Genomic DNA, 21,998 nt, shown 5'->3' with positions numbered 1-21,998 from the left:
GGATTTTAGAGTTTTTGGTATGAAAGTTTTTTTCTCCGGAGATGTCTGAGAGTTGTATAACCTCCTCCTTAGATGATAATTAGGAATCACTTCATGTTCAGAAGACTAATACTCACAATTACACTTTGCATAGAAGCTAATCACAGTCTCTCATCGATTTAAACAGATCTTTTCCTCTTCTCTAAATCAACCGCTCACTGTTGTTGAGCTGTTATTGAACATCACTTTCTTCTGTTTCAGGATGATGTGTATGTTCCCCAGGGGCAACAGAGCTACACCATGGACCCCCACAGAAAAGTATGTTTGGCTGGAGACCGACATAAAACGGTTGTGAAATTTTAAACCTTGCCGATTGTGGAATTACTTGGATCTGCGGAGGTTCCCTTTCCGGCTCATTTTTGCCGGTGAAGAAAGTCCTGCTGCAACACGTTTCATCGCTTTGTGTTGTTTCTGTTTCCCAGGTGCCTTTGATGAACGGACAGATGGGCCCCTCCGGTCGTCCTCAGATGAGCCAGGGGCCCATGGCCCGCCACCCTTCCAGAGAGCAGCTCATTGATTATCTGATGCTCAAAGTCTCCCAGCAGCCACCAGGGGCCCCCCGGGGTCCACACGACGCAATGCAGCAAGAGGTGAAGGGCAAATGGAAAGAACTAATTCTTTGTTGGCTTGTCTGAGGTTTGATTAAAGGAAAAGTTAGACATTTTGCAACGGGTGAAATGACAAGATCTCTACCACAGTCTGATAAATATGAAGCTACAGCCAGCAGTTTACCATAAAGACTGGAAACTGTAGAATAGAGCTGCAACAGTTAATTGATTAGTAAACTTCTACAGAATGAATCGCCAACTATTTTGATAATTGGTTCAAGTAGTTTTTATATATAAAAAAAATTAATTTCAGCTTCTTAAATGTGAATATTTTCTGTTTGATGTCTTTGCTCCTCTATGACAGTAAACTAAATATTTTTAGTCTGTGAACAAAACAAAACATCATCTTGAGGTTTAGGAATGACGGTCAACATTTTCAAAGTTTTATGGACCAATCAATTAATCAAGAAAATAATTTACAGATTAATCAATAATGAAAAACCATAGGTACATTTAAAGCTCACTTGTTTACATGTGAAATCTTGTTTATTTAATTTGTACAAAAACAAGTGTAAACACTGAGTTATGGTTTTATGGAGGGTTATGTGGTGGGTGTCAGATTTTGTCATATTTGGACAAACCCACCCTTGCTAATATGACCAGCTAATGATTGATAGGTACCATACAGACATAAGGTTTTGATCTTATCTCACTCGCAGCCACAAAGCAAACAAGTGTATCTCCCAAAACTATTCCGCTAAGAAAATTGTACATCTTTGGCTTATAGATTTTTATTATTCTATTTCATCCAGCAGAATTTGAGTCATTTAGTTTCATTAATACATTAGCGTGAAAGCCAGCTCCGTAGGTAACTAATATGATTTTAATTGTATTTATTGTTTTTACTCTGTAGGACTTTTAGATTGGTGCTCTTTAAATAAGATGTATTATTATTATTATTATTATTATTATTATTATTATTAATATCTAAATTCCGGCTGTGGTTTTTGAGGACTAACACAAGAAAGTTGTGTAATTAACAATGAACGACTGTGTGGGTGTGTTTCAGCTCCATGTGAAAGTGGAGAAGAATCCAGAGCTGGGTTTCAGTATATCAGGGGGAGTAGGAGGCCGAGGAAACCCCTTTCATCCAGATGACAATGTAAATTCACACCAAAGATCTTTGCTCTTATAATAGTACTGTACGTTATCCTCCTCTCCTCCTTGTACAATTATGCATGGTTTAATATTTTCCATTGTTTCAGGGTATATTTGTGACAAGGGTCCAGCCTGAAGGACCAGCATCCAAGATTCTGCAGCCTGGAGATAAAATAATCCAGGTAATCTGCCGTCTTTCTCCGGAGTGTTCGCGAAAAGTTAAAAGTCCGTTAGGATTTTTCACCAAACCTCTTCTTTTTTTATTACAGGCAAATGGATACAGCTTTGTGAGTATCGATCATGGGAATGCCGTGTCCCTCCTGAAGACATTTCCAAACACTGTGGATTTGACTATCGTACGAGATGCATAGACTCAACCGAAACTGACCTCTGGATGGGGAGGGGGTGAGAGGAAAGAAGAAGAAGAGAGACATTTATGTTGACTCTCATATTTTTTATACACAGAAGAGACTGATCTGTTGATGTCTGTCGGGACTATTTATACGCAAGATTGTCACAGCCTTGATTAAAACTGGGAAAACCACTGAATGTCGTGGATCCAAGTGGGAGGACATCAACCATCTGCAAGTACGAGTCCTCAAAAGGCCATCACTGTGGTATATATATTTTTATACAGAAGAAGCTGAAGATGCTCTGATGCAAATAATTACTGTGGTCTCTGTACAGATCATCTTTTTCCCCCCCTTTTTTTTTTGATTTTTTTTAATCCAAAAAAACTCATGAATCCTTTATCATACTTTGTTTTTTATTTCTGCGGATGGATATGAATTGACCACTAGGGGGGCAGGGCTCCCTCTCCTGTCCTCCACTTTGCCTTTCTATCTTATTTTATTTCACCTTTTTTTTTTACACTTTTTATTTAAGATGTTGAAACCTTTTTTTAGGGGGGGGGCTGCCGAGCGATATTCTATGGAGGACAGTGTTATGTGCTTTTCGTGTGGAGACGAATGTAGATCAAGTTGGGGGAGATCTCTCTTTCTCCTTGTGAGATCGAAGAGAAAATCAGTCCCCCCTGCTCCTGTAAACCTGTGAACACGTTCCAGCTGACAGACACCTGTCTTCAGTCAATCACAAAATCTCTTCACTGCAACTCAACTGCTCACTTCACCTTCACCTAACCTCACAACAAGAAGTCCCTTGCAATAGAAAAGAATCGCAGCCTTCAGCTGTTGAAGAAATACACTCTTCATGTGATCCTTTAGTGAGACTGAGAGATGGAATGGAAATTGGCAAAGGTAATCTGCTTTGCCAGTCAGAAGGTTTTGCTTATAGAAAAGCTTGGACACTTTGGGAAACGATCTAATTCACTTTCAGATGGATCGTTCGACAGGAAGATTGGAGCTGCAGGTAGCAGCCAGTTATCACTCGCCTGACTCTGCCAAAGGCTAACAGCATCCTCAAGTCCAAAAACAAAATGTTCTATCTCATTTGTATAATACGTACTAAAAACCAAAGTGTAAAATGTTACACAACATTTTTTACCAGAGGTTATGTGCCAAACTATGTCTCGGCGAAGAGCTGTAACTTCCTTCAGACACCGCTGGTTTGTGGCTCAGTCAAGATATTGACCATAACGTTCTGTAAAATGGCAAACAGTTGCCTTTACACACAAACATTAGATGTAGCAGGACAATTACTGGACTTCATCGGTACCGGAAGGTAGGTTTTAGCACTTTTGAACAGAGCAATGCTAGCAGCTTCCCTCAGTTTCCAGTCTTTATACTAAGCTAAGCCAACGAGGTGCTTGGCTGGAGCGTTATATTCAACAGGCAGATGTGAGAGTGGAATCCGTCTCCTCATCTTATCTCATTGCTCCACCAAACAGTGAATCCACACATTTCCCTCAATGTCACACTGTTCCGTTAAGCAAAGAAATTTGTGGGTTACGCCAGTTAACCAGAGCAAGTTAGGAAATTGTGGACAGAAAGCAAAAGCAGGAGACAACAAAAGAAGGACATTGGGATAAGGAGAGGTCAACGTTTCACGTTTTATTTTTTAAAGGGCTTCATCTTTCAGGCAGCCACTGATTAGGTGAGTTGGTTTTACAGGGGTTTCAGCATCTGGCAGTTTTACTTTTTACATGGGAGAAGACCACAGTTTGCCTTTTGTGTCTATACAGATGTTTTTAATCATACGTTTTATTCTGAACTTTGGGGCAATGCCCCCCCCCCCCTTTTTTTTTTTGCTGTACGGAGAAAAGAGTTTGGAGAAACAAGTTGTCAAGTGCCATAGACCTTGAACTGTTTGAGTAGGGGAGGACCTCTGACCCCAGAACCCAAGCAATATCCACATGTCCACAACCTTCTGAGTACATTTGCAGCATAACGGCTTAAAAAGCAATATTGAAAGCCTTTTTTTTTTATTCAGAAAAACATCAGATAGCGTTTGTTTTTGTTTTTTTAAGGCAACCTTTTACTAATCCCTGATGGTTTTACATGATTTTTATATCGTGAGATAAACTTTGTTTTTTTGTAAAGAAATTGCACAGTAAATATGTATGGTAGTGCTAAAAAAGAAAAGAAATTATTTCTCCGCATTGTGTAAAAGTGAATGTTTGTGTCACTTTGCCCAAAGCTTTTAACCGTCTGATGCTTCAGAACACCATCACTGCTGGTGTTCATTTGTGCAAAGTGATCACCCCCCACTGTTGAACAACAGAATCCAGTCATAGCTGCGTCTGAAAACAAACAAAATGACTGTGAAAGAAGCGTCAGAAGGAAAAAATGTGTCCGTTTGAACACGTACCCGTCGGTTGCATGAAATCAAGTGGTGAATAATGAATCGGTGAGACGTGTTTCCAAAAAAATGGAAATGATTAAATTCACACATTAAGCAATGTCTCCGTAAATCCCAGCAGCACATTTGTGACCACTGAATTGTTTGTAAAGTAAATGATAGAAAATTCAAATTTGTATCCCTTGAATAATTAGTCGTCCTGTTTAAAATTGGTAAATTTTGACAACGTCATTTCTTTTCACGCAACATTCTATTTTACACAGATGAACTGTTTGTATTTGTTTTGATTTTGTTGGTGATCTCTGTTGACTTTCTTTGAATAGAGGGGAAAAAACATTCTGGGGTAATGGTCACTTTATATTCACGGCAGACACGTACAGTCCGACATTGTAGACAATCTAGGGGAGGTAAAACATTTTCTTCATCAATGTTGGTTTCCTTTGCTCCCGCTTTGTTCTTATTTATTTAGCCGTCTCCTATGAACTTTAGACCGTACTAATCAAATTGTAAATACTCTAAAAAAAAAAAAATTGACGAATGAGTTATTAATGGCATTAGTGACTTGCGATTGTAAAACCAGCAATAAATTGCAATGCAGAGGCACCCATTTTAATGTATAGCTAGTATCTCCACGGTTTCTCTGGAAACTGCCACAGTAAGTTGATTGATATGCATTTATCCAACATTCCAGATTTTGTACATAATTACCTGTTTCTGAAGTAACCTGTGGAAAATAAACTAATGCTCTTTAACAAGACTTATTCTTTCTTTATTTCATCCTCTTAGATTTAGCTGAAATGTTAAACCGACCTGGAATAACTTAAAATATAAGATATAGTACATACAGTACAAGATTAATGGATTATTGGGCCCTTGAGTTAGAAATGTCCTCAAAGAAAGTCGTTTTGGGAGAAATCTGGCCACTACAGATGTTCTGAATTTTGGGTGAACCCAGCATCACAGAGATTAAAATAATATCACAGCATCACAGCATCAACTCAGATGTGTATCTGCTCTTTGAACAATAAGAATGTGACAAGAAACCAATTGCGTTGAGAACACGTGGTTCAGCGCATTCACTTAATTTTATCACAACTTCTTGTTACGTTAATCTATTTGTAACCTGAAAAAAAAAACCCTTCCTTATTCAACCAGTGAAAAAGTTTCACTGTGCTTCAGCAGTGGCATTAGTCACTAGATGTAAACATCTGGTCAGAAGGAAGTCCTGTTTCTTTGTCATGAGGGACACCATGGATGAACAAACAAGTAAAAAAGTTGACCGTGTCCCAGCTGTAGACCAGCCTGGGATCTGTCACACCTCGCTCGCATTGCAGTGAAGAGTTAAGCGGCGGTTGCTGGTGAAATGTGCTGGGCGATAGACCAGCAAAGAGTTTCATGTACAGGGTGTACAACACACACACACATCTCTCTATAGTTGTGAGGACCCTCATTGACATAATGCATTCCCTAGCCCCTAACTCTAACCTTAACCATCACAACTAAATGCCTAACCCTAACCCCAAACCCAATTATAATCCAAGTCTTAATCCTCACAACGATGGTTTTGAGGCAAAATTTCTCTATAGTTCTCTCAACTACAGAAAGACACGCTCTCTCTCTCTCTCTTCTGAGGCTCACTACTGCAGTTCATCCTGGGAGGTGGCGATGTAAAGCCCAGTTACCGTGTGTCACCACAGGGAGGCGCTGCAGGCGCGTTGTTGAGGGTGAAGAGGGCTCTGTTTCCTCAGTCACCTCTGGTTGATGTTCAGGTTCTGTGTGTACAGACCTACAGACACACACACACACACACACACACACACACTGATGCAAGACCACAACACACGGGGGTGTGAAAATAATATTTTCACCTGTAAATATTGACATATTAACCTCAGCAGTGTCTTTTATACATTGACAGAAGACTTTACTTGTGTGTGGTGTAACGGTCTACACCTGTGAATGAATGCGTCAAGTACAACAGTCTGTGTGAGATAAAATTATTGATTCAGAGATCATGTAGACTGTCGATGAGCAAATGCACATGGCATGTAGCTAGGTCACGTTCCTTTCTCTGTTTTTGAATTATAACCTATTCCACAAACAGAAATTCACACTTACCTTTCCATCCATGGCAGCAGCTCAGGTGGTGCAGTCACATGAGAACAGACGAGGATAAATGGTGGTGAGTGATATGACCTGGAAGTGTTCTGGTAAACAGATACAGTGTACAGCTAGTTTATTCAACAGCATACATCACAGTCTCTGTCTTTTTGTTGTAGCCTGCACCAGGTGACTTTCTCCAAGTCAAAAGATCGTTCTCACTTTTTTCACACACAGTGAACAGTAGCAGCTCAGGTGGGAGGAAGAAGAGTTAATGGGTTAAATAATGTAGATATTATTTTGATTGTGGTTTCTACTGTAGCCTAATATTGGTCTCTTTATCTCTAAATGTATGTTTCTCCCACACTATGTGAATGTGCCTCAGACGGCAGAGTGAAACAAGTTAGATAGTGTAGAGCATCAAAATATCAAGAGTATCAACATAAATAAGCTTTGTGTTTTTTTAAATAAATAATAATATAATGATAAATATGTACATTTGGGGCTTGTTTACACTAAAACGTGCAGTTCTTACTTTGTTCTGACGAATTGCATCAAGTCTGATAAAGACAGGAGGCAAATAAATATTAGTACACCGGTGATAAAATATAATATTGCATTAGGGAATCAAATAAACTGTGAGGTTTGTTTTTTCTTTCCTGGCAATAAACTGTTGTTAACCTCCAGCTCAGTAGGTGGCAGTATTGCGCCCTAGGTCTTGTTTACCGACCGCCATTAAAAACCCAAAGAAGCCGCGGCTGCACTGTGTAAATTAGCACCGAGCTGTGTGAGCGAGAAATAAATACTGTGCGAATATCACCTGTGGCGATTGTGAACGCATTTGCTCGTTTTGCACCATGAGCGGGATACCGGGGACCGCCGTGGTCCAGGTCACCAACCTGTCGTCGGCCGTGAGCAGCGAGCAGATGCGCACTCTGTTCGGTTTCCTGGGAGACATCGAGGAGCTGCGGCTCTACCCGCCCGAGTAAGAGCGACCTTCACCCGGCATTCGTAGATAGGCAACGCCGTGGATCCGCGGCCTCTCCACGGTCCACACCAAAACCACAAACAAAAACAAAAAAACGATCAAATGAAGCAGCTGTAGAAGAAGTAACCCGCCTGTTCCGTGTGCATTTTGTCGTTTGCAGCAATGCCCCGCTGTCTTTCTCGTCCAAAGTGTGCTACATTAAGTACCGAGACCCCTCCAGTGTTGGTGTGGCGCAACATCTCACCAACACTGTGTTCGTCGACCGAGCTCTGATCGTGGTGCCATGTGCGGAAGGTGAGTGCGGCACCAGGTCCATGAAACGTGGAGCTGACCGGGGACTCGCCACGGCCCCGGGAAGTCGCTCGTGTGCTGTACTTCTGTGTACTTCTGTTTCTGTTGCGTTGTTCTTCTTCTTCTTCTTTTTAAATTCACATGGAAAATGATTGGCATGTTGTTCAAATGGTTAGTTTTTGGTTATTGGCCATTATTATTTATGTTTTTGTCCCAAGTTGACCGGTTGTATCCCCTCCCTCACTAGCCTCTGTAGCCAATGTCTTATATCCCCCAGCCACGGTTTGTGTTCGGTGTCACCGGGTGGTTTCTGCCAGTTATCTTACCTTGATTTAATGGAAATATCAAAATGAACCCAGGGCAACACAGCTAACACCCCCCCCCCCCCTCACTGTCATGTTGGGTGCTCCTCTTCTTCAAATGTCCCCCTCCCCATTTGGTGCCTCTGTTGTTCGCCTTGTTCACAGTCAAAAATGATATCGCCTCTAACTTGATGCTTTTCTTTGTCCACCTGACTTGGTCCTGGGACGCTACTGAGTTTATTAATTTGGTTTTGTATGTTTTTTCTGTGTGATTATGTGTGCATATCAGATGACTAGACTGGCCCAGCTGTTACACTACACTAGCCTGAGTCAGGCATTGTTTTCCAAGCCACTATCCCCGATCGGGCCAACGCAGCCTTCAAGGGGGAATGTGACCAGGAGCGTAGCCCGCTGAGCCTTCCAAGATGGACACCTTGTCTCTTTTATTTATTTTTCTTTTCTTTTTTGGTTTGTTTCCTTTCATACTTTCCCATGTTGTCCACTCTCTACTGTTTTCTATCTAGACACTACAGTAATTGCTTATCTCTAGCGTTGTGTTTATATTTGTTGATTTTGGTTTGTTGTTTTGATTATTGTCCAACCCCCCACCCCCCTCTCTCTTTCTGCTACAGCTGCGGCTTGTGTGTGATTGAATTCTGTCCAGGTTGCTACGGCATACCGGCGGGATGTGTATCACACATGGAAAGCTAGGAGGATCACTAACCCTTTACTCTCTTGTCTCCTACTCCTGTTGATGTAGTGAGGGGCTAGACATTAAAAAAAAGTGAGATCCAGTAATTAAAAACCTCATTTGAAGATAGAATCTTTAAAATTCTATTTGCACTTTTGATCTGGTGTGATACAGGTTTTTCCCCTCACAATTACTTCACTACAGCTCTGATGTGGATGTTAAGTATTAATACAAATTGTCCATTTAACGTAAATTTTGTCTTTGGGAAAGTCGTGACACATGCATTAATGTTTTGCATCGTTGCTTTTTTTTAAAAAAATCTTAGCTCTAAAAGTGTCAGGAAACTTGTCGTGTCATGTAGATTGCCATGCTCAATGCTTCCAGCTACACTGAACTGAATTTGTAGTCATCTTTCCTCTTCTCCAGTAGATTTCTAAGCCAGAGGAACAAAAATTGTTTTTATAGCGAAGTGTTGGTTAACATTTCCTACAGCTCTTAAAATTGTTGTTCTTTTCTGTATCTGATGTCCTGTGTGCTATTAGTGATGCAGCCATTGGGGTTGTCTTGTGTTGCGAAACGATCGCCCCTCCCCCCCACGGAAAAGCGCCCATGCTTGATATCGTATGGTTCATGACCAATATGTTTCCAGTACAGGTGACCCATGCATCAAAGTGTTGACTCATTCTCTGCAATGTGGTTTTATTTTATTTTTCCTTCTGAAAAGAGACTTAAGGACAAAATATATGTTCTTCTGTTTGTGGGAAAGAAAGCAAAAAGTTAAGATTTTTGTCACTTGTAAATGATAATTCAGATTGACTGGGAAGGATAATGTAATCAAAGCAAAGTAAGGAAGCTCAAGTATATCAGGAGTAGACAGTAGAACACTTGTAGGTTGTATGGGGTGTTTGCTCTCTTTCTCTCTAGAATACAGTGGGCTATTTGTGCAGACATAGAGGAGACAGAGACGAGTCCTTTCTATTGCCTTCACTAATATCTACCTCTGTCCTGCAGGGAAGATCCCGGAAGAGGCCAAGGCCTTGTCACTTCTGGCACCTGCCACTCCAGCACCCAGTCTGATTCCTGGGGCGGGACTGCTACCGATCCCTGCTCCTGCTCCAGCTCCGCTCCAGAATGTGAGTCTGCGTCTTGTAGCGCTCTGGTCGTCATAGTGTAGCCTTCTGTCGTGTAAGTAAAACCTGTGTTTTGTTTCACACCCTCAGCTGAACCTCCCCATAGTGAGTCGGGTGGCGGCCAGTCTCGATTCCGCAGCATCGGCACTCTCCCAGCCCCCCCTCATGGGAAACGTGGATCCCTCAAAAGTCGATGAAATCCGGCGCACCGTCTACGTTGGCAACTTAAACTCGCAGGTAACAAAATGTCAAATCGGCGTCTGATACGATCTCATGGCTGTGTTTACAACAAACCCGTTTGCCGGTTTGGTCCGTTTTATTTTTTATTTTTTTACAGATACCTATAAATCTGTGTTTAGCTGTCCCATCACTATTCATCACACACAGGGACAAATAACCACCTCTGTTCATGAAACCTTCTGACCAAATTGAACTTAGTGCTTGTGCTCGTTCAGAGTTGGTTCAATTTGCGAACCTCTTAAGAACCAGTTTGCTTTTCCAGAGGTTAGAGCCTCCATAGAGTCACATCGTTTTTCTGATCCCTCTCCTCCTTTCTCCGTTTATCAGTTTGTTGGTTATCCTTTGTAAAATCCCCTCAAATAGTTGTATATGCCCAAATATAGTCTCTGTCCCTCTAGCACCCTCCAACTTATTTTGGACTTCAGCCAAAGACCACACAGCAAGGAGACAGTTATTTCTTCTCCATGGTCAACTGCTGCTTAGCTTTGGCATCCATTAGTTATCAATCTTCTCTGCAGCGAAAACGTTGCACAAGCTCACTGTTTGTCACAACAAAGTTTTGGTTGGTCTTGCTGGTCACAATAATTCCGCCCCCAGCCCCTGATGAGTTGGTGCCACCGCGGAACCCGACACTGGCTCCGAACGCGCCCTCGACTGCCTTGGCGGAAAATGTGTGTGAATGATCATCATCGAATATGAAAACAAATTTTGCTGAAGTGCAGGATGACTTGCTGTCAGTCACTTGAAAAAACTTTTTCCTCGTGGGTCCATATAGTGCTTGGCGATGCAGGATAACAGGTCACTAAAACTGTCCATTGACCGGTTAACGCTTTACTTGATTCATTCTATTCAATTCAATTTTATTTGTCACAGAAGTCACACAAGTAAATATTACAATATTACAGGGAAAACCCAACAAATCCCACAATGAGCAAGCACAGGAAAACTTAGAGCTGGAACCTAGTGTGTCGAGGAATTTCTTTCCCTTTCCTGGGAAACTGCAAAGATGAGTGTTCTCATGCACCATGTGAGGTCATCTTATCTGTGGCAGGCCGATGGGTAGCTGAAGGCTGTCTCGGGGTGTCATGGTCGCCGAGCTTAGGCTACATCTTGCAAGACACATTGTGGTAAATATAGAACATACTCAGACAGAAACAGAGTGTTGCTATGGAGATAGCCATGCTGTTTGTGGGATGACGACATTTCTCTGAGAGAGCTAAATACACCTACAGAGACCGGGGTTAGGCAGATTGTCTTGGGACGCCATGCACTGACCACCTGTTGATCTGTCTCCTCATTATTTAACTCTCATAATAAATACTTTTTCTTAAGACATCCTCCTTCTTCCTGAGTCAGCATCAACATCATCAATTTTTCCATTACATGGCGTAGCCAGACTAATACTCAAATGCGTATATTTGTCTGGACCCTCTCAGTTCATCCTCAATTACCAAGAGGCGTTACCAACAGATGCAGAGCAAAATGCCTCCAGACGCAATTGGACAGACCTACAAGCTGTGAGAGCAACGAATCATTTGATGACTGTTGAGCGACGGGAAAATGTCAACAGACTAGAGCAGAGAGGATATGCCTGTGATGATGATTCCATAATGTCTGTGAACCAGTGTTGCTTTTAGTCAAATGCTCGTTTATCAGCGGCAGCCATCTTGGTTGTTTACAAAAGTCTCCTTGATTCTCTCCGCGTCGTTGTATAAACCCCGCCCGTTGTCAGATTTGTGATTGGAAAGGCAAGATTTCTGCTGGAGGGAAATCCAGACCGTATGCTTGCAAAGCAAATTTAAAATGAGCTACCAGAATTCGTCTGGGTCCCAGGCTAGCCGGGACCAATCGGCAGCCCTCACTCTGGTTTCAGAAAGAAAATCCAACATTCATGGTCTGTACCAGCAAACGTTGTGTCATTAGATAGATTAGATTCATTATCCTGTCTTTCCACAGACCACCACTGCAGATCAGCTGTTGGAGTTCTTCAAGCAGGTCGGAGAAGTGAAGTTCGTGCGAATGGCAGGCGACGAGACACAGCCGACGCGCTTCGCCTTCGTGGAGTTTGTGGAGCAGGATTCTGTTGCCAGAGCCCTGACGTTCAATGGAGTCATGTTTGGGGACAGACCCCTAAAGTATGTCATTTATTTTTTCGTTGAAAGATCAATTTACAGGCAAATCCTGCATCAGACATTGTAGACGATAAACTCAAAATCACACTTTGACAAGCAAATTAGTTTCTTCTTGTGATTAGTGTAATTTTTTAAAACACAACATGCCGTAGTGGTTTGTGTCAGTCGATACTGTTTTTGTCTTTCAGGGTGAACCATTCCAATAACGCCATAGTGAAGCCTCCAGAGCTGACGCCACAGGCCGCTGCCAAGGAGCTAGAGAGTGTGATGAAGAGGGTGAGGGAGGCCTCGTCCACCATTGCTGCTGCCATAGAACCAGGTGCAACATTTTCACTTGCTGTTTGCATCCAGGCACAATAACGAAACCATGAAGTTGTGATGTATATGCAATGCTGAGTTCGCTGCTCTCGCTGTAACAGAGCCGACGCCGCCATCCTCCAGTCGGTCTAGAAGATCGCAACGGTCACACACGCGGTCACGCTCCCGCTCCCGTTCGCGCTCCAGAGCGCACAGAAAAACGTCCCGTTCGAAACACAGGTGTCTATTTTGTGTTCAGCATTATTAAGATTTCACTCTCTCGATGCTGTTGACATGTGATGAATGACAGCAACCTTTTTTTTTCTTTTTTTCTCCTGTTGGAGTAGTAGACCATCACAGAGGCCATGGCCAGCGAGTGCCTCCCACAGTTTGCGAACCAGCCACAAACGGCGTTCTCGCTCCAGAGGCAGGAGGCTTAGTCGGAGTCGCTCCAGGTATGCTGGGAATAAACGACGTGTACGGCATCAATTTTCAAATCTGAATGGTGCCCTGGAACCAGCTGCTGCTGTAGTTAAAGTTAAGATGCTACAGTCCAGAAATAATAGCATTAATAAAGAAGGTAATCACATACTGTGTTATGAAGAAGACTTAAACTGATCTACTGTAGTGCTGCACTCTTGTTCCTGCCCCTGGCAGCAGGTGGTCGCCAGGTATATAATGAGCCTGGCAGCTGTTACTTCCTGTTTGTCTCTGACTTATCTTGTACTATTTACTATCTTATAATCCTTTCAATACACTAAGGTGACCCCCAGTGTCTTTGTAACCCTTGTGGTACTGCCCATTACCACAAGCAGCTCATATCGCCTCCAAAAATGTACTTAATCCATTTACTGTATTGCATTGTTGTCAGGGGTCACCGGAGGAAGAGTAAGGATCGATCCAAGAGCCCGCGGAGGAAAGCCAGATCTCCTTCGCCAAAAAGGTAAATGCATCAGATCCCGTTCTGCTCAACAGTTTGGAGATGTAAATGTTCTTTAAAGAGTGAGCTCTTTAAGGGTCCTGTGTCTTTTCACCTCCTGTATCTAGGCCCGTCACGATAATATCGACTTGTCGTGCGATACATGAATATGAGCTCAATCATTTTTTTGGACCTCAATAACAGCCATTGTGTCTACATGCGCGTTTGTTGACATAAGAATGAATTTTAATGACAGTCCAGCAAGTCTTGCTGCTTCAGTCGTCTCACCTGTTCTAAGATTAATCAATTACTGGCCTTAACGCAAGTCAGCAACACAAATCGTGTAGGACTCGCACACGCAACGACCAATAGACCTATACTACAGCTTACATGATTCAGCATCAAAAAATTGTCTAAAAATGACAATAATATTGTTTAAAGCAATAATTTCTGGGACATTATATCGTGCAACAGAAAGTAGTTATCGTGAAAGGCCTACCTGTATCCTGTGTCCACAATATACATCTGTGATTTGGTGTTGTCAAGTGACCAGTTCTTATTGTGGCTCTGTGCACTTGTCTTCTTTCAGGGTTAAGAAAGACAAGAGGCGTGAGCGCAGCAGGGACCGCAAGGACCGCAAGGACCGCTCCACCTCCAGGAAGAGGAGCCGCAAAGACGAGGACAGAATAAAGAGCAAGGCCAGGCCACTGAAGGTAATAAAGGTTTTTACACTTTGGGCAACCCAACACGCCCTTGTGCTTATACTCACCGTTAAAGAATCTGCTGATGGCAATCTCTCGCCACCAAATGAGCAAATAAAACTGTCACGCTTGCTGGTAATTTAATGAACCGAGCGGAGTCTCACTGAAACACTTCTCAGGCGTCTGCAGTGTTGTTAAGGAGTGGAAGGAGCACCCTCCAGCAGTTTCTTCCCTTCTGTGGCAGGAGGACGACATTATTAGTGACCTCAGTGAGCTCTTTATGTTTGAGAGAAGGGCTCCATAAAAAAAAAGCACCTGCCAATTTCCTTAATCGTCGTCTTTGTTAATTGTCAAATAACACAATTACCATTTTTAGCTGCGTAATTAAAGTGAATAAGGTATTTGAACAGTGGATTTAGTACAAGCGCTTAACTTCAAAGAAGTAAAGCAAACGGAATCAAATATCACGTCCTCCTGCTTTGTGTTTTATTAATAAAGAACTGGTTCAACAACGTTGATAAGACGACAGGTGATCCCGTGTCACTTACAGGTTGGGTCGTACGTTAGATGAGACGCAGCACACAGGGCACTTAAAGCAAAGCTGGTGTTGTTTTCAAGTCATAACAAAAGGCTATAGCTGCTGTGGTCTTACTGGTATGTATTTAAGAATATTAACATGCAGTATACACTTTGTCAAGAGTCAATCATGTGTGCGGTCAGGTAACTGTTAAAATCGGAGTGATCAGTTCTAAATGTTGCAAAGGAAGAGGTAGCAACCAAAGTGACTTTTTAAAAATGAGGACTTGCAGCCACAGTAAGATATTTATATTGTGCAATTCTAGTATGAAAAAAATGTTGGATGACGGAAACTGGTTGTTTTACATATAGTGCATTTACCCTAACTGTATAGAAATTTTAAAATACCCGCAGAGTAATGGTAGTGTAGTGTGTAAATGTTCTGTGACAACATGGTGGAAAGAGAGAGCCTGTATGTTTCCTACACAGGAAAACAAACAGGTGTTAGAAGTGTGACTACAACACAACTGGAAGAGAAATGAACCAAGCTAAATACAACAAGTTCATAGATTTAGTATACATGCTTATTAGAAAATGTAATCGAAATCTTATAATGACTCTACGAACTGAACAAATAGTTAAAATATCATAAGATTATTGACCTCGGCCCTTCAATCTCAAATAATGTTAGTGAAGGCAACAAATTTAGAATCTAACAAATTTGGAAAAACTGTTGACAAGATGTCAAAACGGAGTTTGTTTGCTTGTTGGGTAGAATGTCACTGCCAAAGTGAAAGTATTCTCCAGGGCTCCAGACTAACCTTTTCTACTAGGAGCGCTGTTGCTCATTAATGAAAATGTTAGTGGCACAAGCAGAAAATTTAGGGGCACACCTTAAATTGGCCTGCTACGCAAATATCCACATTTGTGCCCATTTTAACTGTATTACTGATAAATGCTTTGGTAATGAATAGACAACTTAAAGAAATTACAATGTGCTGTTTTTTGTTGTAAGTTCACAATTAAACAAGTTAATTGAATTGAATGAGGAAAAGGGTCAATGGTTATTTTGCTATTGTTGAGTGGGCTAATGAGGCCATTTTTTTCCGCCATGCGGTCGCTTCCCATAAGTTTTCATGTAAAAAAATGGATATTGTGTACACACCTTTTGACCCTCAATGCCTTAGCGAAATTATGATATTTAAGCACCACCCTACAAAATTGCCGCTGTTCTGTTACGCCTCCGCAAGAGCAACGACATCAGTTCCGTCAAGTCCTCGGAACAGGTTGGGAGGTGCGACACTTGGACTGGAGGGGAGGGAAGGAGCAACACATAGTCGTCCGGTCTGGAATCCGGGCACCGCCCCATTGGCAGCGGAGGTGGATCTACAGTGACCTCATGCATGGCCTCTGGAATCTAATTGACGGAAATCGTAGCGACTGAGAACTTTAATTCCTGCGTAGGCGCGAAGACACACCGACGAGTGTAGTTGTCGTCACCCCCACATTTGTCTAATCACTCCCGGCCTCTTCCCCCTCTCCCAAACATTGGTCTACACTGGCGGAGTACGGACTCGCTCCGGGGAAGAAAAAAAAGTCTGCACATTTGCAGGTCGCGCGCGTGAGTAGTTGTAAAAACTACTCGCACTGTCTCGAAAAAGGTCACAAATGCGACCATTTGGTCGCAGTCTGGAGCCCTGATTTACCATTCAAGAGTTAACATTCCAAATGTATTTATGGAACAAACTGTAAAGTATGAAAAGCAATCACATAAATCCTCCCAATAAGCTTAGCTAGATGTTGTCAAATAAGGAATGCCGACCTGTCAGTTCCTCCAGAACTTCAGTCAGAGGAAAACCCCCTCCCCAAGGATTTCCAAAAATAACACATTCATTTCGCTGTGATGACCCTGACATCGTTTTCTAGTGCGTTTGTAGACCCTCAAGCCTCGTACCAAATATGGACTTGTTACTGATTATAACAGATTCCCATTAATGTCAGTGATAATGCAGCATATCATCATTATAAAGAGTTGATGTGGTTAATACCTGTTAGAATTATCACCGCCTCCATGTTCATTAATATATACATATATATGTTAAACTATTGTTGACTTAAAACTGGTGTGTAGAGTTTCTAGTCCCCCCCCCCCCGTTTCTCCAGTGTGAAACCACCATGAACACTGGCCTACTTCTCTGAGACGAAAGGTGTCTCGTTTTAGACTTATCACACTTCATCTTCTCTGTCGATAACAATCAGAACACTCAATCGGCATGACGGCTGAACAAACGTTCTCCTCGGAAACCACTTCAAGCTTGCACAGTGCTTGTTGTCGGAGTTGCACTACGGAACACTCGCCTTTGAAGACTTTATAATTTGTCTTTTCGTTATTGCAGAACAGCAGCTGCAGCTTGAAAAATAAATAGTGCCAACTTCCATAGTAACAACCTCATCATCTGCTACAGCTTCAGACCGTCTTCTCTGTCGGTCCATCAACTGGAACAGCAACTGTGTTTTCTCTTCAGGTGCTTGTGCTACGGTGGTTTGCACTTGAAACTTTCCACGGTGTACAAACCAACCTATTTTTGATATTTCAAGTACTCACATAGTTTGGAAGCCTTTCACCAAACCTCTGATACTGTGCCACCGGTCGATCTCTGCAGTCGACCCTGCTGCTCTGATTAACTGCAGAGTTTCTAATCTTCCTCACAAAATACTAGTAAGAGATGCAAGACACAGACTGACAAGTGGTTGTTTTATCAAGTATTCGTCTTGGTACCTGAGCTTCTTTGTGTTCACTATTTCTTTACCATTTGTCAAATCTTGGCTGATCGGGTTCGACTGTTACTCATTCCATTGAGTTTTTCTTTCAGGTGCAAATCGACAGAGAGGATAAGGAAGCCCATGAAAGTGAAAGGGAAGACTCGGCCACACCCAGTGAGGACCTGGCTCCGTCGCCTCGCGTCCAACACAACGGCAGCTACAAGACTCACAGGGAGAAGGACAGGTCTGTGGGCACGGACAGGACCAAGTGACTGGTACAACATTACAGAAGCGAATCCTGTTCCATCAAATAATTTGCTCAACGCCCACTGTACACATTACAGAAACACGGGATTACCACTCCCAGCAGGTGTTTTCACACACATCCCCCCCCCGCCCACACACACACACACACACACACACACACACACACACACACACACACACGCACACACACTTGTACAACCTGATTTTTTTTCTTTCATTTTTTATAAAAGAACATTCTTGACACCACACGGATGCTGTTCAGTGTCCCACCTAAAGGATTGAACGAGCACTCGGTGTGGCAGGGATGGTCTCATCTTTTCTTTTGAGCAGGCCAGTTGAGATGACGGGACTTTTAATGTGACACAACAATACAAAATGCAGAAGACTGCAAAGATCAGAAACTACTGAACAGTGTAGTTGACAGCTCAACAAGAAAAACGAACTGAAGTCAAGAGTTTGTTTCAAAGTAATTGAACCGGATTGCATCATATTGTATATATGTTTCCATGTAGATACTAAAAGCTCTCTGCACCTGCACCAGCAGTTTAAAAACATGTGCAGGCCTGAACCAGCTCGTCCTCGTCTGTGACCACAGGATCGTCAGTGTCTCCCCAGAGAGCCAACAGAAAAGTCATGGCGGAACCAAGCAGCAGCAACGGGAGGAACAGAGTTTGTACTCGTTTCTCCAGCGACTGAAAACTGGGTTTTAACTTCACGTTCGTCCCAGTCATGGACGTTTTTAAAAAAGACCAAACTGTCTCTCTCATTCCCGCCGTGACATCTAGACCTGAAGCACCACCTCAATTATCCCAAAAAGCCTTTTTAAGCCTCTTCGATTGTCGTCGTATGTATGACATATACTTCCAAAACTTTTTTGTCAAACTATTGCAAATAGCAATATGCTGCAACAATCTGCGCTAACAGTAATAAAAATGTTGTTTTTTTAATTGTCTAATTTATTTGAGATCCAAACTGCAAATGGTTTTCAGTGTTTGACGTTGAGTTTTCATGCGACTCGCAGCCTGCGGCGCACGAGGGTCAGTGGAAAAGTCGGGGTTGCAAAATGAAGCAGAAGTATTAGGAGCTGTTCAATGCAGAAGTGGTTAAAAAAAAAAAGGCTTTGCTCTTCTGTTCATGCAAATGCAGGCTTGTGAAGGTACAGGGTTAGGCTCGTGCCAGCAGCTATTCTTGGATTGCCCCACATTTCAAGCTTTGCACTCTTCCTCAGGCAGCGTTCAATACAAAGTTTTACAGGTCCAGGAAAATTAGAAACCGTAATAAAACCTGATTATTCTGTGAGGTCAGTCTGCATCTGCTTCTCAGTCAATAATGACAAGCAGTATTAGATTTTGTGTTTTTTTAAATTCTGTAATTTTTAGTATCTTTGGAGTTTATAATATGGTCTTTCATATATCAATCTTTTCAGAGAGATTATTGCTGCCCAATCAAGTTGTCGATACTGTACGTTGCATCAGTTCGAATTTTTCATAACATAATAGTTATTGGAAAAAAAAAAAATATTGTAAGCCAGGAAGTACCAGTTAAAACAAGTTTCTTTTTAACCAAGTAAACCAGTTCCTTTTATTGGCCAGCTGAGATATTCTTTGAAGCGTACACCATTTTCTTTAATTAGTCATTTATTTCATGACGGCGAGGTTAAAATGACATCCCTCTGTCTGCCTGAGGTCTCGTCGGGTGTAAGACGTGTTATTGTGCTGCTGTGGCCTCGGTGTAGGCGAGACGGCAACTTCCCATATTCCGTTTGCTCGTTGAAACAAATGGTACATTAACATTTAACACATGTTCCTCCATCAAAGAAATATCGACAAAGTGTAAAAGACAAAAAAAAACAAACGCTGGGACGGTGTGACTGTAAAAGACGTCTGTTGATACTGAGGGACATTGAAGAGGGTCCTCCATCGTCCTCCATCATCTGCCAACCAGGGTGTCCTCTGTGATGTAGTGTTGATTTTATGACTTGAAGTGATGTAACTATGAGAGTGCAGAGTGTAATGTTCCTGTGAACCTGTGTCTGGAATACAATTGTTAAGAGATAAAAAAAAATTGAATTTGGTCAACATGGATGCATTGATTTATTTCCTGTTTTTGTTTAATGATTGTACATCTACTTGCTTTTTATAAATATATATATTTCTGATTGCCCGTTGTTGCAACAAGATCCAAAACGTCTCATGGTCCTTTTTCCTGTAATAGTTCAGGCCTACGACACTGTAAAAATTACAGCGATTTGCAGAATGTCTGTTGGCTCCTTCCTTCAAAAGCTCAACACTAACAAAGTTTCTGTTTGTAAGCACAGAAGGGTAAAAAAAAAGTGCCTGGACATAGATTGTACAGAATATTCTAATAAACTATGGAGACTTATTGACAGATGCAATCTGAATTTATTGTTATGGATGTTGAATTGCTGAAATTGAGATGTTATATGAAAGTATTGTTGGTAGTTATTCATAGTGGTTCAGCCTGAACCTTCATGGGGACTTTAGACTTATTTAAACATTTATTTCTTACATTTTTGGTGTCAACAAAGCCAGTATTTTGTAACGTGGCAAAAATGAATCTGTAAACTGGCCCCAGATTGCGATTAGTTTCTATGAAAGCTTGCTCTACTCGCCAAATTCCTCTTCACTGTTTTTAAGAATCTAAATTTACCTTTTCCCCCTGCTTTTTTGTATGTAGGCAAGGATTCAGTTTGAACCTTGTAATCAAGTTTTCAACACAACTGACCGTACGTAAAGAGGTTTATTTTTTGTATCTGTGTCCACCTCAAACTGTAGGAACATGTTTTAAGCCGCCCCCCCTGCAAATTTGCAACCCAATTTCTCATTTTTTGCCAAGAATTCCAGCCTACATCAGCCGAAATTCGACGTCTCCTGATGACCAAGATGGGTCCGGTCCAGTTTTCCTGAGGACTGACAACAGCAACGATACATACAGCAGCTATGTTCTGACTGCCCCCAACGACGTGACCACTCGCATGGGTGGCCGAGAGGTGGCCAAGGCCAGTGATTGACTGACAAAGGAGGGTGAACCATGTCGGCAGAAGACAGCTGACCTGCCTGCGGAAAACGTTGTAAAGGGAAGTAAAACACACACACACACAGCTCATGCAAAGAAGAACAGCTTGCTGAGCTAACCACAACATTTACACACACACACACACAACACACACCATCATCATCATCATCGGCGGACACTCGAGTTCAAGTATGTCTGTCCTCCTTCTTGGTCTTTATGGGTCTTCAGGTGGGCGAAGAGGCCAATCCTGGACCCGCATATTTTGGGGCAATGTGGGGATGGATGGGTAGTGGTGGTTGTGGGTTTGGGTGGAACCATTTTGTTGGCAGAAATCTCCTTTCTACCTCTGCGCTTGTCTTCTGCAGCACTATTGAGATCATCATTATACTGCGCAGCTCCATCTCGAACAAGTTTTCTCCAGGTCGCCCTGTTTGTTGCTGTGGCCTCCCAGGTCTCAAGGCCAATGTTGCACTTCTTGAGGTTTGCTTTGATGTTGTCCTTGTACCTTTTCTTTTGGCCTCCTGGAGCACGCTTTCCCAGAACAAGCTGTGAGTAGAGGGCTTGCTTGGGAAGGCGAGAGTCAGGCATCCGAATCACGTGCCCAGTCCATCTGAGCTGGTGTTGGGCAACGATGGCAGTGATGGTGGAGATACCAGCCTCCTCCAGGACAGTGGTGTTAGTCCGTCGATCCTCCCAGGTTATCCTGAGAATTCTCCGGAGGTCCCTCTGATGGAGAGCCTCAAGTGCTCTCAAATGCCTGCTGTATGTGCTCCAGGCTTCTGACCCATACAGGAGAGTGGGGAGCCATACCGCTTTGTAGACCGGAATTTTGGTCTTTGACTGGAGGTCGCGGTCCTCAAAGACCCTTTTATTCAGTCTTGAGTATGCCCCGCTGGCACAGCTAAGACGATGGTGTACCTCTTCATCAATGGTGGACCTCTTCATCAATGGTGGCTTTAGATGACAAGAGGCTGCCTAGGTATGGAAAGTGGTCAACATTTTCCAACCTGGTGTTGTCAATGGAGATGTTTGGGGGACTGCTGCTGTTTGATGATGGCTGATGGAGGATTTGAGTCATTTTTATATTGATGGCCAGACCAAGCTGTTTGTATGCTTTCATGAA

General features: G+C 42.5%; 2 protein-coding genes and 1 long non-coding RNA gene across 11 annotated transcripts in view; 2 read left to right on the top strand and 1 right to left on the bottom strand.

Moving 5' to 3' along the window:
* erbin (erbb2 interacting protein) overlaps positions 1 to 5,259 on the top strand; it is a 54,581-nt gene extending 49,322 nt beyond the window's left edge. For all 7 annotated transcript variants that reach the window (XM_035607793.2, XM_035607791.2, XM_035607794.2 and 4 more), the window contains 5 exons: positions 241 to 297; positions 462 to 629; positions 1,657 to 1,749; positions 1,853 to 1,927; positions 2,015 to 5,259. In XM_035607793.2, coding sequence (XP_035463686.1) covers positions 241 to 297; positions 462 to 629; positions 1,657 to 1,749; positions 1,853 to 1,927; positions 2,015 to 2,116 — 495 coding nt within the window. In that variant the 3' untranslated portion in view covers positions 2,117 to 5,259. The remainder of the gene's footprint in view (positions 1 to 240; positions 298 to 461; positions 630 to 1,656; positions 1,750 to 1,852; positions 1,928 to 2,014) is intronic.
* On the bottom strand, positions 2,448 to 8,190 carry LOC118284776. The gene is made up of 2 exons (XR_004784948.2): positions 6,621 to 8,190; positions 2,448 to 6,288 (listed from the first exon to the last, which is right to left on the bottom strand). It is a non-coding gene; the product is annotated as an uncharacterized LOC118284776 (long non-coding RNA).
* Positions 7,329 to 20,221, top strand: srek1 (splicing regulatory glutamine/lysine-rich protein 1). Of its 3 annotated transcripts, none has more exons than XM_035607800.2 (11): positions 7,329 to 7,587; positions 7,751 to 7,884; positions 9,886 to 10,007; positions 10,095 to 10,241; positions 12,201 to 12,379; positions 12,565 to 12,695; positions 12,796 to 12,913; positions 13,021 to 13,128; positions 13,545 to 13,616; positions 14,182 to 14,305; positions 17,683 to 20,221. In XM_035607800.2, the coding sequence occupies exons 1-11, from the start codon at positions 7,460 to 7,462 to the stop codon at positions 17,842 to 17,844; spliced, it is 1,425 nt and encodes a 474-aa protein (XP_035463693.2). In that variant the 5' UTR covers positions 7,329 to 7,459; the 3' UTR covers positions 17,845 to 20,221. The 3 variants fall into 3 exon arrangements, with proteins under 3 accessions (XP_035463693.2, XP_035463695.2, XP_035463696.2); XM_035607802.2 differs by lacking the exons at positions 7,329 to 7,587; positions 7,751 to 7,884 and adding exons at positions 8,479 to 8,651; positions 8,816 to 9,528; XM_035607803.2 differs by lacking the exons at positions 7,329 to 7,587; positions 7,751 to 7,884 and adding exons at positions 8,479 to 8,967; positions 9,417 to 9,528.
* Positions 20,222 to 21,998: the final 1,777 nt, after the last annotated feature.

This window comes from Scophthalmus maximus, chromosome 20, assembly GCF_022379125.1.
Source record: "Scophthalmus maximus strain ysfricsl-2021 chromosome 20, ASM2237912v1, whole genome shotgun sequence".
Taxonomy (NCBI): Eukaryota; Metazoa; Chordata; class Actinopteri; order Pleuronectiformes; family Scophthalmidae; genus Scophthalmus; species Scophthalmus maximus.
This window is presented reverse-complemented; position numbering and strand designations above follow the sequence as displayed.